This window comes from Loxodonta africana, chromosome 12 (genome assembly GCF_030014295.1).
Source record: "Loxodonta africana isolate mLoxAfr1 chromosome 12, mLoxAfr1.hap2, whole genome shotgun sequence".
Classification (NCBI taxonomy): Eukaryota; Metazoa; Chordata; class Mammalia; order Proboscidea; family Elephantidae; genus Loxodonta; species Loxodonta africana.
In genome coordinates, this window is record NC_087353.1 from 26,779,540 (window position 1) to 26,792,806 (window position 13,267).

At 36.5% G+C, this 13,267-nt stretch overlaps 1 protein-coding gene across 9 annotated transcripts in view; it reads right to left on the reverse strand.

Annotated features, from left to right (window-relative positions):
- The window catches only part of NBAS (NBAS subunit of NRZ tethering complex), a 449,992-nt gene that overhangs the window by 239,337 nt on the left and 197,388 nt on the right, over positions 1 to 13,267 (reverse strand). For all 9 annotated transcript variants that reach the window (XM_064295047.1, XM_064295045.1, XM_064295049.1 and 6 more), the window contains 2 exons: positions 9,579 to 9,641; positions 7,480 to 7,602 (listed from right to left, as the gene is read on the reverse strand). In XM_064295047.1, the coding sequence (XP_064151117.1) occupies positions 7,480 to 7,602; positions 9,579 to 9,641 (186 nt within the window). The remainder of the gene's footprint in view (positions 1 to 7,479; positions 7,603 to 9,578; positions 9,642 to 13,267) is intronic.

Genomic DNA, 13,267 nt, shown 5'->3' on the forward strand with positions numbered 1-13,267 from the left:
TCTTCTTCCCAGGTGATAGTCCAAGTGCAAGGAGACAGAGCCACAGACAGTAGGTGCAGGAATTGCCCTGTCTGGCTTAGGAAGAAGCCTAATGTCCCACAAGAGGCAGTATCTTTTATAACAAATCCATAGGCACAGCTTTCAGGAGCCCCTCAAGGGACATGCCATTCACCAAACTTAGAAAAGGCCAAAGCATGGAGTCTCTATTAAGCGTTTCTTCATTTCTACATCCTACAGTTCAGATTCAATTTACCAGTCAGGGATCAGTTTTACCATAAGCAGTGAAGCTTATGCAATATAGTTGATCGAATGCCATTTGACGTTCGTTTCCAGATTATAGATTCTCCTAGAGCAGGGGAAAGGGTTTTATTAACATTTTCACCCAGTCACATACTAGCTGTGTGATCCTAAGCAAGTTATTACTTAATGTTCATGAATTGCAGTTTCCTTGCTCAAAACCCACCTCACAGAGCGACTATACGGAACGAAAAAGATTAATTTTGATAAAACGTAGGCACTGAAGCAAGATGTTCCTAAGTATATAAACAACCTCACTTATTTGTACAGATTTCAATTTTTTTTTAATCTTTAAGCTTCAGAGTCCTTTTCAATATATCATGCAGATTAACTTAAGCCAGAATATATGAAGAGATCTCTCATTTTTCTGTTATATAATAGGTGTTCAATAAGTATGAATGAAAAACACTAAAGATTACAAACATGCTTTTTGTTGTTTTTTCTGTAGTCACACACACAATTACTAATATTGTCTAGTATGAGGGAGAATATGCTTTAATTCTCGCTGCTTCTCAGAGTTTATCTTTGTTGAATACATATGTTTGGAATCATCATTTATGCTCATTTTCTAGTCTTGGAGTTCTACTTAATCATGAAACTCATTATTTGAAAAGAGCAGACTTGTTTTTTATTTTGGATTTTTCAGATAAACAATTCAATTGATGTTTCTCACACATCCATTTTTTTCTTACCTTTTATAATGTCTTTAAAAATCAGTACTATCTACAAATACTATTCATTAAACACAGGGCAAACAGACTGTATGTGTTTAATAGTTATTGCTTTGGAAAAAAAAAAAACACGCATTTGGGATCATTCCTGTGAAAAATCTAGTCTTTAGGAATTTTTTTCTCCTAAAAATTTTAACAAGCATAAGCGTCATTTGCCTATGGCAACTTATATTTATTACACAAAGTGAACAATTTCTCTTGTTCCATTGGCAAAAAAGGCAGCAAAGAACACATTTTTCAACATGCATACACACAAACACACTGCTATATTATATCTGCAAGTAGTCCAGGATAATCCATGAAATCTTTCCATTAGTTAGATCTTGGTATGTGAACTCTTTTGATGTCCTTCCCAGAATTGGAAGGGTCTTTCAGACTCCGCTTACAGGCAGAGAAGTAGCAGAAAGTTTGACGGAGTGAGTGTCCATCTTGTAGCAGCTTGATAAAATCAGATCTAAATGTTGTCTAGCTGAATTCAAGTTCTCACATCCCAATTGCTCTTCTGAAGGCCAGTGACATTGGAACAGAAGGCATTAATATTTTCTCACACATGGCTAGCAGCAAGTAGAAAATTTTAATTAAATCATAAAACATATACAAGGCTGTTTTCAGGATACAGTCAGTAAATAAGAACCACTGAGTAGAACTTGAGGGAACTATATAAGACATTTGCAAATTAACAGAGTAGTCCCGGAACATGAGCATAAGGTATTAGCTGAAGCTTCAGAATGGAGGTGGTTTTCCAGAGAAATGGTATTGTACCCAAAATGGTAAAACTTGATTTGTGACAGACTCCATAAGATTTGCCATCATTTATAATATTCATGAAAATATCCTATAAGTGCTGAGGGCCAAGCCATGGTAGCATACATGAAATTATTATGTTCCATTTTAAGTTGACTACTTTGAAAAAGAGAACCATATTGTCTTAAGTAATCACAGCAAGCTGATCACCATGAGTAGAAATTGATTTCAGGGACTTCAGAAACATTTAAAGGACTCAATGGAAAGACAGCAGGTAATTGAGCAGCAACAAGTCTTTCCTACTGAAGAGTAGGTTCCAGACCAGAGTCAGCGTGTTATTGGAAATATTACCAATTCGTTTTGAGTTGTAAAAAAAAACCTAGTCAAAACCTTCTAAATTATTCATTTAGTAATTACTGAGAGACGGTCTATGATATTTAAGTTCCCATATTAGATATTAGTAGCTACAATATTTATCCTTGAGAAGCTTATTACTACTAGTAGGAAATATAAGGCACATATTTCCATAATCATAGCATACTACTGACAGAAATGGAAGTCGTAAGAAAGGCAGATACAAAATGTTGGGAAATTTCTTAGAAGAAGAATTAAATTCTCCTTGGAGAAGTCAAACAAAGCTTCCTACAAGATAGGAAGAAATATAAAGTCTTGTTACCAGTGGATTTTTATTTATTTATTTTTTGATATTTGAATTAAACAGTAACTTTAAATCCTATGAAATTAGGTAAGGAAAATATGTATAAAAGGTTCCTGAAAAGTTCTCTTTACTGAAACCCACTTTCGGTGAACCTAGTGCTTAAGTGTTGGTGTTTGAGAGAGCTTGTCCCCCAGCCTTCTTTACATTTTTTATATAACCTCCCTGAGTGATATGATTCAGACTCTAAACTCCCTGTACATCTACGGGGATCACTCTCAAATCCGTAACTCCATCTCTGACCTCCCTCCTAAGCTGCAGGTCATTATAGCCACTTCTACCTAATGTCACACAAGAACCTCAAAGCCAGGAGTTCCTCTCTACTTACTCCTTTGCTAATGCCCCTGCCAGGAAGCCTAATATAATAGGTTAAAAAAGTGTTAACTTGTTGACTGGCCATTTGTATATCCTCTGAGATATCTATTCAAATCTGTTGTCAATTTTTCTATAAAGTTATCTGTTAGTTACCTTATAGCCTTTATAAGTATTCTGTTAGTGTTGATCTCATGAAGTATATCTCCCACCAGACCATAAATAACTTCAGGACAGAGATTATATCTCTTTCTTCTTTATGTGCTTGACATCAACCACAATACTAACACAAAGTAAGACTAAACAAAAAATTCTAAATAAATGCAAGAATATGAAGTGTATTAGCTGAGGCATTCAATTTTCCTCATTCTCTTGTAACTGGCTCTAAATAAACTTTCAGAGGGACTTAGCCAAATTTCTAGTTTCATTACAATGAATGTTCTGCTTCCAATGGTGACAATATAGAAAAAGACAAAAAAAAAAAAAAAAAAAACCTAAAAAAATACATTCTAGTTGAATTTTTTTTTTCTCTTCTCATGTTATTCACTTTTTCACACATTCATTTGGAAACGCTGGTTAAGTACCTAATACTCACTAGACACTTTTAAGCAATAACAGTAAAAAAATAAGCCATTCACTCATCAGATTTTCATTAAGAGTGTCAACAAATATTATCTGAGCACCAGCTATGTACCAGTCATCATGCTAGGTATGAACAAAGATTCTATATTATGCAGCTCTCAATTTAACATATATGCTGGAATTTTAACTGGGAATAAGGAAAAAAACAGATTAGGCTGAGGATAATTGACATCTTCACGTTACTAAGTCTTCCAGTCTATAAACATGATATATTCCTCTATTTTTTATCTTCTTTATTTCAATAATGTTTTGTAATTTTCAGTATAGTTATCCCCTGCTTTTCGAAACTTTGCTTTACACCACTTCACTTTTACAAAAGACCTATATTAGGACCTGTTTTCGCTAACCAGAAGAAATTCGAAGAGGGCTTTCACTTTTACGAAAAAAAGGTGAAAAGCAGAAATACCGCTCAGCATTTGTTCTGCAGCAAGCTGTTAAAGAGGCAGCGTGCACCCTGAGCAGTCAGGGGTGGCTTCGCCAAGCTCTTTCCCCAGGAGCTGCACTCAGTATCTTAGCATCAAGCCACCATAGTTTGAACTGTGTCTATAAGCATCTGCAGTTTATCTCAATTTATTCTGTGTATCTGTCAGCAAGATGTGTCTTAATGTATCAGAAAAGCCTAAGAGCTCGTAAGGATGCTACATTTAGTGTACAACTGGACGTAATTAAGCATTTTGGTCTCAGTGAACAGAATAAAGACATTGTGCATGCACTCAACTTGCCCGCGTCCACCATTCGTAGTACTTACATGCAGAGAGAGAGAATCTTGAAAGCTGCCAAAGTCACTATTGGTTCTGCTAGTAGCAAAGCAGTCTCTCTTAGTCAGCATCCAGTAATGGATAAAATGGAAGGCCTGTTGCTTGAGTGGACTTATGTTAGTGTTATTTTAGGTTTTATGTGTTATTTAGTATGATTTGGTATGTTATTTTTCGAGCTAGGAACACTCAAAAAAATTTTCCCATATAAATTAATGGTAATTGCTTCTTCACTTTATGCCATTTTGGCTTATGAGAGGTTTCACAGGAACACTCTATGTTTAGGTAGTGGTGTAAATCTGTATAGATATTTTGTACATTTTACGATAAACTTGTTCCTATGTATTTGATGTTCTGATTCTGTTATAAAGTTCCAACTTCATCAGTCATTAGGGAAATACACACTAAGAACACAGTGAAATACTACTAAAAAACCTACCTGAACGATTAAAATGGAAGAAAAAAATGTCAATATCAAGTATTAGTGAGGTTGTGGAGTAATGGTAACTCTTACACACTGCTGAGAGAAATATCAACTAGTTAAACAATTTCTGAAATACTACTTGGCAGAAACTACTAAAGTTGAACAGGCGTATCCTATGACTTAGCAATTCCAGGCCTGAGGACATATTTTTAAGAGAAATGGCTCATATACATGAGATTATACATTATATACTCTTGTATGTAGCTTCTTTCTCTCAAAGTTAAATTTGTGAGATTCATCCATGTTGTTGGTATAACCTTAGATTGCTCATTCTCATTGTTGTAAAGTATTACATTTTATGAATATGCCAAACATTGTTTATGTTTTTTATGTTAATGGAAATTTAGACTGTTTCCTGTTTTTGCCTTTTATTAATTGTGTTGCTATGAATACTATTGTACATACCTGTCTTTCAGTATACAACAGTATATAATGTATAATGTCATATATATGAAGTAAGAAAACCAGGGCAAAGTTCATCTATATATAGTACACTGAAGTCAGGACAGTGGCTACTTTAGAGGAAGGTAAAGGTTGGAAGGTGCATGAGACAGTGCTTGTAGAACACTGATTACTGCACAAACTGTCCGTGCTCAGTTCTAACTATTCCATTCACATGGATGGCTTCCTATTTAAGCACCGAGGACATCTGTCTGAGCACTTCTACCAAAACAGCATGCTCAGGTATGCTGAAGTATAAAGGAGTTAACATCCCTGAAATCTGCCATCAATGACAGGCATGAGACAGTAGATACACACTCCCAATTGCTTTACCTGTCATTCAGATATTTCTAAAGTGTGTTCTACACCTTCTTACAGGAGTCTCCAGTAAGAACGATCCCAGTTGATAGTTGCACTTGATTATATAATGCAACTAGTATTGGCTTTCTTTTCTTCCATAACTCACCTCTCCATTCTCTTACTGATGCTTGATGGAGTCACCTCCCAAATAAACAACTTACACTAACATCGTCATCTTGGGATATTCTTCTGAGAACCCAAAGTCATATAATAGTAAAAGTATTTCTTTGAGTGCTGACTACATGGGTATAAGTTCACTTTATGAAAATTCATTGAGTGGTACACATTGATTTGTGTACTTCTCTATATGAAGGCTATATACCAACATACCTTTTTTAAAAAATCCATTAATAAACTGTGGCATAAGAGTAAGAATCAGAGTCTAGATCCTTGAGAGAAAGAAAAATTAAGTTACAACTCCCTAATGCAACTTCTTTACAAGTGTTAACTTTGGTGAGGGGAACAACACACAATTAAGTCAGTACAACCTGACCAAGGCAAAGCCATAGAACTTTCCGAAAACAGATCCAGACACCTGAGGGATCGAGTTACTAGGGCCAAGGCTGGTCTTGGAGGACATTTAGGCATAACATAGTTCATAAAGAAAATGTGCTACATTCTACTTTGGTGAGTGGCACCTGGGGTCTTAAAGCTTGTGAGTGGCCATCTAAAATACATGTAGTGGTCCCATTACATTTCTAGCAAAGGAGAACGAGGAAAACCAAAGACACAAGACAGCAATTAGTCCAAAAGACTAATGCACCACATGAACCACAGCCTTGAACTTGCAGAGGGGCAACTCCTTTATCTTGACTGATAACAGTGAGCTTCTCCATTGTCTCCTTCCACAGATGTGGTCGATTTGATTCCTGTGTAATCCATCTACTGATATCTACGTTTACAGTCATACACTGGGTTGTTGAAAAAGTATTTCCAAAGAATAACTCTACCATGGGGTCTCCGATGTTGTTTCTATCACTGAAACTGTGTTTTCCAACTACTGATCCTTCTTTGTTTCCAACTTTTGCATTCCAATCACCAGTAATTATCAATGCATTTTGACTGTATATTTGATCAATTTCAAATAGTAGCGGTTCATAAAAATCTTCAATTTCTTCATCTCTGACATTCGTGTTTGGTGTCTAAATTTGAAAAACAATCATATTAACTAGTCTTCCTTGTCGGCACAGGATATTCACCCATCACTTACAGAGTTGTGCTTCAGGACAGATCTCAAAATGTTCTATAAAGACTGACCATACCAGGTGTTGATCAGGACGTGGAGCAAGTGGAACTCTCCTACACAACTGGTTGGAAATTTAAATAATACAACTACCTTGGAAAACAGTTGGCAGTTTTCTAAAGCATTAACTATACTCCTACCATATGATCCTGCCACTCTACACTTAAGTATTTATCCAAGAGCAATGAAAGCATATGCTTATTGCTACATAACTGAGCCACGGGTAACATTTGTGTATTGGACCCAAACTGTTTACTTCTTCATATCAAGCTGAGGCCCATTAGTGCAAAAAAGTATGCTTGTGCCAAATTCAAATTTATATACCTCCAACTGTTTTAAAATAGCTCAAATGGGCAGATTTTTAGTCACTCAGAGCCTACCTGCTTTACATACACCATGAAACTGTGCCCAATATCTGTTACTCCTAAAACCAAAAACCAAACCCAGTGCTGTCGAGTCGATTCTGACTCATAGCGACCCTTAGATCAGTAGTAGCCTAGGAAGGGGATGGGACTATGAAGCGGAGAAAATAGAAGGGACAGAATATAAAGAAGAAAGAGAAAACTTTTGTAGAAAATGAGTAAGCTCGTTATCTTGACTGTGATGATGGATTCATCGGTTCATATGTGAAAATTTTAAATATGTGAAGTTTATCATTGGACAATTTTAACTAATGAAGCTATCCAAAAAAGATAAAGAACAATACTTTTTTTAATCATATACATAAGTTTCCATTAATTTTGTTTATTACTTACTTCCGACCCATGTGCCTGGTCAATCTAACCATCAGCTTGCGTGCCTCTTCTGAGCTAGACTGAGTGTTCTTAACAAATGAAATCGGTTTCTCAAGTCCATGTTTCTCCAAAAGCTCTGAAACACTATAAGTGAAAGAAGAATTATTTAAAGTCTTGCTACAAACCAAGAAAATAAAAGAACCTTAAACATAGAAGTAACACTTGAGTATTCAGTAAAAAGAAAAAAGAGCACACAGTCTGACCTAATTTTACATATTAGATCAATTCTCAGAAAGAAGTTAATTACAGATCAAATCTTATTTCCTACATTGACTTTTATTACAATATACTGGGCTAAGTATCTCTATCTCAAAATCTGTTTTTTGCAATTTACCTCTACTCTAAAAACAAGCAAAATCTATCATTTCAATAACCCAGTTTTAACTCTTAACAATCCTATTGACTGTTCTGTTATAGGCAAGGATTCAAAGAAACCTGTAAGAAAAAGAATTTTAGTTTTTGAGGACCTAAGAAATAGCATCAGGCTTAACTTCCCTCAAAAATCCATTTGATAAAAACACAACATATGTAACAAATTCTCTGGTCTCATATGAATCTTCTTGATCCTATGATCATTAGTATTATACATACGCCTCATCTGTCTCACCAAATCTCACATTTATGAATCAAATACTACTAGGCTTTAGAGTGACTTAAGAGAATTCAATACTACTTCATGAAGATAAATGTCATGAGTCATGTTACCCAATATTATATATGATAAAATATCAACTACTTATTGGCAATGAGGTGGAATATGAATAAAAAGTTCTAGAAAATTAAATTAAGCTGAACAGTAAAACACCTGAGTATCAGAAGCCTACAGGATGTTCCTGTTTCCTTGAGGTACGGATGATACCCTTGTTTATACCCCCAGACATGTGGTGAAATAAATTATGCTGATTTTACTAGCTTTTTGAGATATCTCTTTTCAGTTTCACTAGAGAAACTGTAATAACTATGAAATTCCTAAGAAATGAATCCATCTTGACTCAACCCACTACCCTGTAGTCAAATCATAGTGAATTTTTCAAAGAAGTTGAGGGAGGAGAGGCAGGAGCCAACCTATAATAGGAAAAAGTTTGATTATTTTTTCAAGAAATAACAACTATATCACCTTCAGAACACAAACTAACAAGAATCAGGCTAAGTAATAACGAACAGAGGTCCTTAGGAAACTGAACAGCAAAGTCATCATTATATTCACATATTATGGTACACAAACACATTCTGTTCCCTTAACTACAACTTGAAACATTTTTATACTAAAATCCCTTAATCGGAATGAACCAAATTCTTAATTAACAGACTCCAAATTATTATATTTTAGTATACATAATATCATTACTAAAATGTTAACTATAATTTCTATAATTATATATTACAAAAACAAAGTTTACTTCTCTTAAAATGTTATTGTTAATACAAATATTTAAAGTTATGCACATACGTATAAAAATAAATACTAGTAAACGCTGGATTTCCTAAATGGCAAATCAGGAAAATTTCAATATTCCAAAGAGACAGGTCAATATTTCATTATGACAGCAAGAAATATTACTACAGAGCTACATGAAGGCTCTATTACACTATGATACAATCCAGATATTCAATCAAACATACTGCGGCCAGATAAGGAAAGTTAGGAGTATCATAAACAGTGTTTTCTCATAGATGCAATAAATGCTGCAGGACCTAACATTTCTTCCATGCCTCCTATGTGTGAAGCACTTTAAATGCTTACTTTAATATTAATTTCATAATCTCAAGAGTTAAATATTATAGATAAGAAGACCCCGGGCTCAAAGATCACACAGCTAGTAACTGGCAACAATTAGATTTGAACTCAGGTCTATAAGTTTTCACAGCATATGTTATTATTTTACCATTCTGCTGTAATAAGCTAGCTGTCCATTTGCTATTGAGAAAATTCACACCTAAGAGAGTCAAACAAGCATGAGGTCAAACTAAAAACAATGACTACTAGGCAGACTTAATGTAACATTTCTGGGACAGATACTCTTAACCAGCATAAAGCCAAAAGATTGCATTCTTCTCACCTGAGGATTTGTTCCAGTTGGTCTACCATGTCATGGAGAGCTATGGTCACCTTTGTGTTTTCACTAAAGGGATTTAAAAATATATTAAAATTAAGTCTTAGTAGTAGCTTTTTAAATAAAATATATAACTCAGTTAAATGAAGGAAAAAAAAAAAAGATGTTTCTCCTCTACATAATAAAAAACCCATTGCTGTAGAGTCGATTCTGACTCATAGTGACCCTATAGGACAGAGTAGAACTGCCCCGTAGGGTTTCCAAGGAATGCCTGGTGGATTCAAACTGCCGACCTTTTTGGTTAGCAGCCGTAGCTCTTAACCATTATGCTACCAGGGTTTCCCCTCTACATAATATATAGCAATATTCCACTGTCCTGGTAAAATTTCAGTTCTGTTCAGTTCAGATCTCTTTAATTCATTCGATATCTCTGAAGAGATGAGGATAAAAAAAAATACTGGAGTAGAATAATATTCTCTATTATAAACTGGCCAGATATAGAGAACTATTTTTTAAGGTACTCTCAGTTCTGTTCAGCTTAAAGGCATAAAAAAAAAAAAAAAAAAATTATACATCACCTGTTGTCTTTTTTTAAATAACAAAACTCGAAACCAAACCCACTGCTGTTGGATTGAGCCATAATTTATCACAGTTCTTTTAACCAATGAAACAGATTAGGAAGTACAGCCCTGCATGTTGGCTTTCTCCTAGGCCTGTCCACACCACTCGGTGACTCCTTGGGGAGTTTTCATTAGGATTTTACATCCTAAGAGAAGTTCCTCCATATCATTATTCCCTCTTAGTCAAAGGTATCACAAACCAGATAGATGGAAACCCATCAAAAAGCTAATCCCCAGCAGGAAGTAGAAGTAAAAACACAAATTCTTTCTAAGGAAGAAAGGAGACAGGGAAATAGGAGACACGATATGAAAAAGATTATAAACTAGTAAAAATTGGCTGGTAAGGCAGATTTTGTATGGCACAACGCATTTACAAGTGACACAGGCATTTGGCAGAGGAGTTAAGTAACTGTAATAAAGACTTGCCTTCAACCTAGACAACTGCTGTGTTGAACCCATTGTGGGAACCTTTCAACTGAGAACAACTGCACCTGCTATTCTCAGGTGCCTTCTAATCAATTATCCAAATAAATTCCAGCAAGTTCTCAGGGCTTTATTAATGTTGTTGTTGTTAGGTGCCATCAAATCAGTACCGACTCATAGTGACCCAATGTACAGCAGAATGAAAACCTGCTCGGTCCTGCGCCATCCTCACAATTGTTATGCTTGAGCCCACTGTTGCAGCCACTGTGTCAATCTACTTCATCGAGGGTCTTCCTCTTTTTCACTGACTATTTTACCAAGCATGATGTTCTTCTCCAGGGACTGGTCCCTCCTGACAATGTGTCCAAAGTATGTGAGGTGAAGTCTCACCATCCTCGCTTCTAAGGAGCATTTCGGCTATACTTCTTCCAAGACAGATTTGTTCTTTCTTCTAGTAGTCCCTGATATACTCAATACTCTTCACCAAAACCATAATTCAAAGGAGTCAATTCTTTGGTCTTCTTTATTCATCGTCCATCTTTCACATGCATACGAGAAGACAGAAAATACCATGGCTTGCGTCAGGCGCACCTTAGTCTTCAAGGCAACATCTTTGCTTTTTAACGCTTTAAAGAGGTCTTTTGCAGCAGATTTGCCCGATGCAATACGTCACTTGATCTCCTGACTGCTACTTCTGTGGGTGCTGACTGTGGACTTATCAATAAAAGGCCCAAATAAAACCCTTTATCTGGACTTGAAAAATTAAAAATGTCATAACTTTAACACAAAAGTCTGACTCATTTTTAAACTACCACTCTGCCATAGCACAAATCTATCTGGCAATTATTCAGTGCAACTTACAAAGATTACACCATCTTTGAAAACTAAGTTTTAGGCCCTGGACTAGAGTGATAAGTGAGGGCATATTCCACTTAAACTCTTTCAAAGGTCATTTGTCAGAGCTAATTTCCATTAGCATCCTCATTCAGCAATATTCTTTTAAATTATCACTTTGTAGCTCTACAATAAACAGGACATCAATTTTAAAGAACACAGTGATCTTCCTTTGTGAATTGATATTTACAAACATAATGAAAAATGATTTTCTTCAGCTAGGTAGAATATGTTGCCTAGTGAGATGCACAATAATTGTATGAGTGATTATGCATTCCCTAAATGGCAAGAAATGTGTGTGTGTGTGTGTGTGTGTGTGTTTGTATATATAAACCAAAAACCAAACCCTCTGCCGTTGAGTCGATTCCAACTCACAGCAACAGTATAGGACAGAGTACAACTGCCCCATAGGGTTTCCAAGGTGTGCCTGGTGGATTCAAACTGCCTACCTTTTGGTTAGCAACTGTAGCTCTTTACTACTACACCACCAGGGTTTCCATGTTTATATATATAAAACCAAACCCAGTGCCACTGAGTCGATTCTGATTCATAGCAACCCTATAGGACAGAGTAGAACTACCCCATACAGTTTCCAAAGAGCACCTGGCAGATTCAAACTGCCGACCCTTTGGTTAGCAGCCGTAGCACTTAACCACTACGCCACCAGGGTTGCCAAATATACAGGTATATGTAATTTACTGTTTTGTAAATAACAACTATTTAACAATTAGACAACTAAACAACTGGAAGAACATAAACTGATGAACCTGACATGAAGAACAAAAATGAAAATATTTCAAAACATGATATTTTAATACTAGGCTAATTTATAATTATAAATTGCTTAGAAAATTATTAATATGAAATATAACCATTAAGAAATAAGTGGAGCAGGCAGGGCCAAGATGGTGGAATTGCCAGGCGCTTCCTGCGATTCCCTCTTAAAACAAAGACCCGAAAAAAGAAGTGAAAAAATTATATTTACGACAACCTAAAAAAAAAAAAAAAATTTTTAGGAGCCCTGAACCTTAAAGGCAAAGTTAGAAAACGGACTGAGCAGCAGGGGGAGGGAGAGATGGTTCAGAAGTGGAGAGGAGTTGCTGGACCTGAATCGCTGGGATCCCTCAGGCACCATTCCTGGGAGCGGCTGCGGCAGGCTGGTAGTAGCATTTAGCCACAGTTTCCTCAGGGAACAGCAGCCAGCCACACAGCCTACTCACACCTCCAGAACCAAAGAAGAATGGCGCTCTTGGCAAAAGCTAAGTACTTGCGTATATTTTACTGTCCCCCCCACCCCCAAGCCAGCTTCAGTGGCTGTTGATTTCCCTGGGCCTGAGATAGACCCTGTTGAGCGCCTGAAGCCATCCTCCCAGCCTTGGAGAAGGGATAAATTTGCAACTGGGGGAAAAGATAAATTGCCAGCTCCACTAACTGGGGGAGCTCAAGAAAGAAGCCGCTCCTGTCTAGGCATAAACGGTCTGTGGTCTTTGAATGCCTTTCCCCACTGCAAGGACCTGTGTTGGCCTATTTCAGGAGAACAGGCCCTTGTTGGCAGATTACAACTGTTTCAGCTCCGTGGTGGAGAGGTGGGTGACTGATGTTTGAAACCACTTTGCCTGTTAAACAGGGTCCTCATCTACCCACATCAGGGGCCTAAAGACTGGTGACTCCACTCTGGTCACCCAATCATCTGCGACAGAGGTCCAAAGATAACTGGTACCTCCCAGTCCTTACAACTAAAAATATTGGGTGCCCATG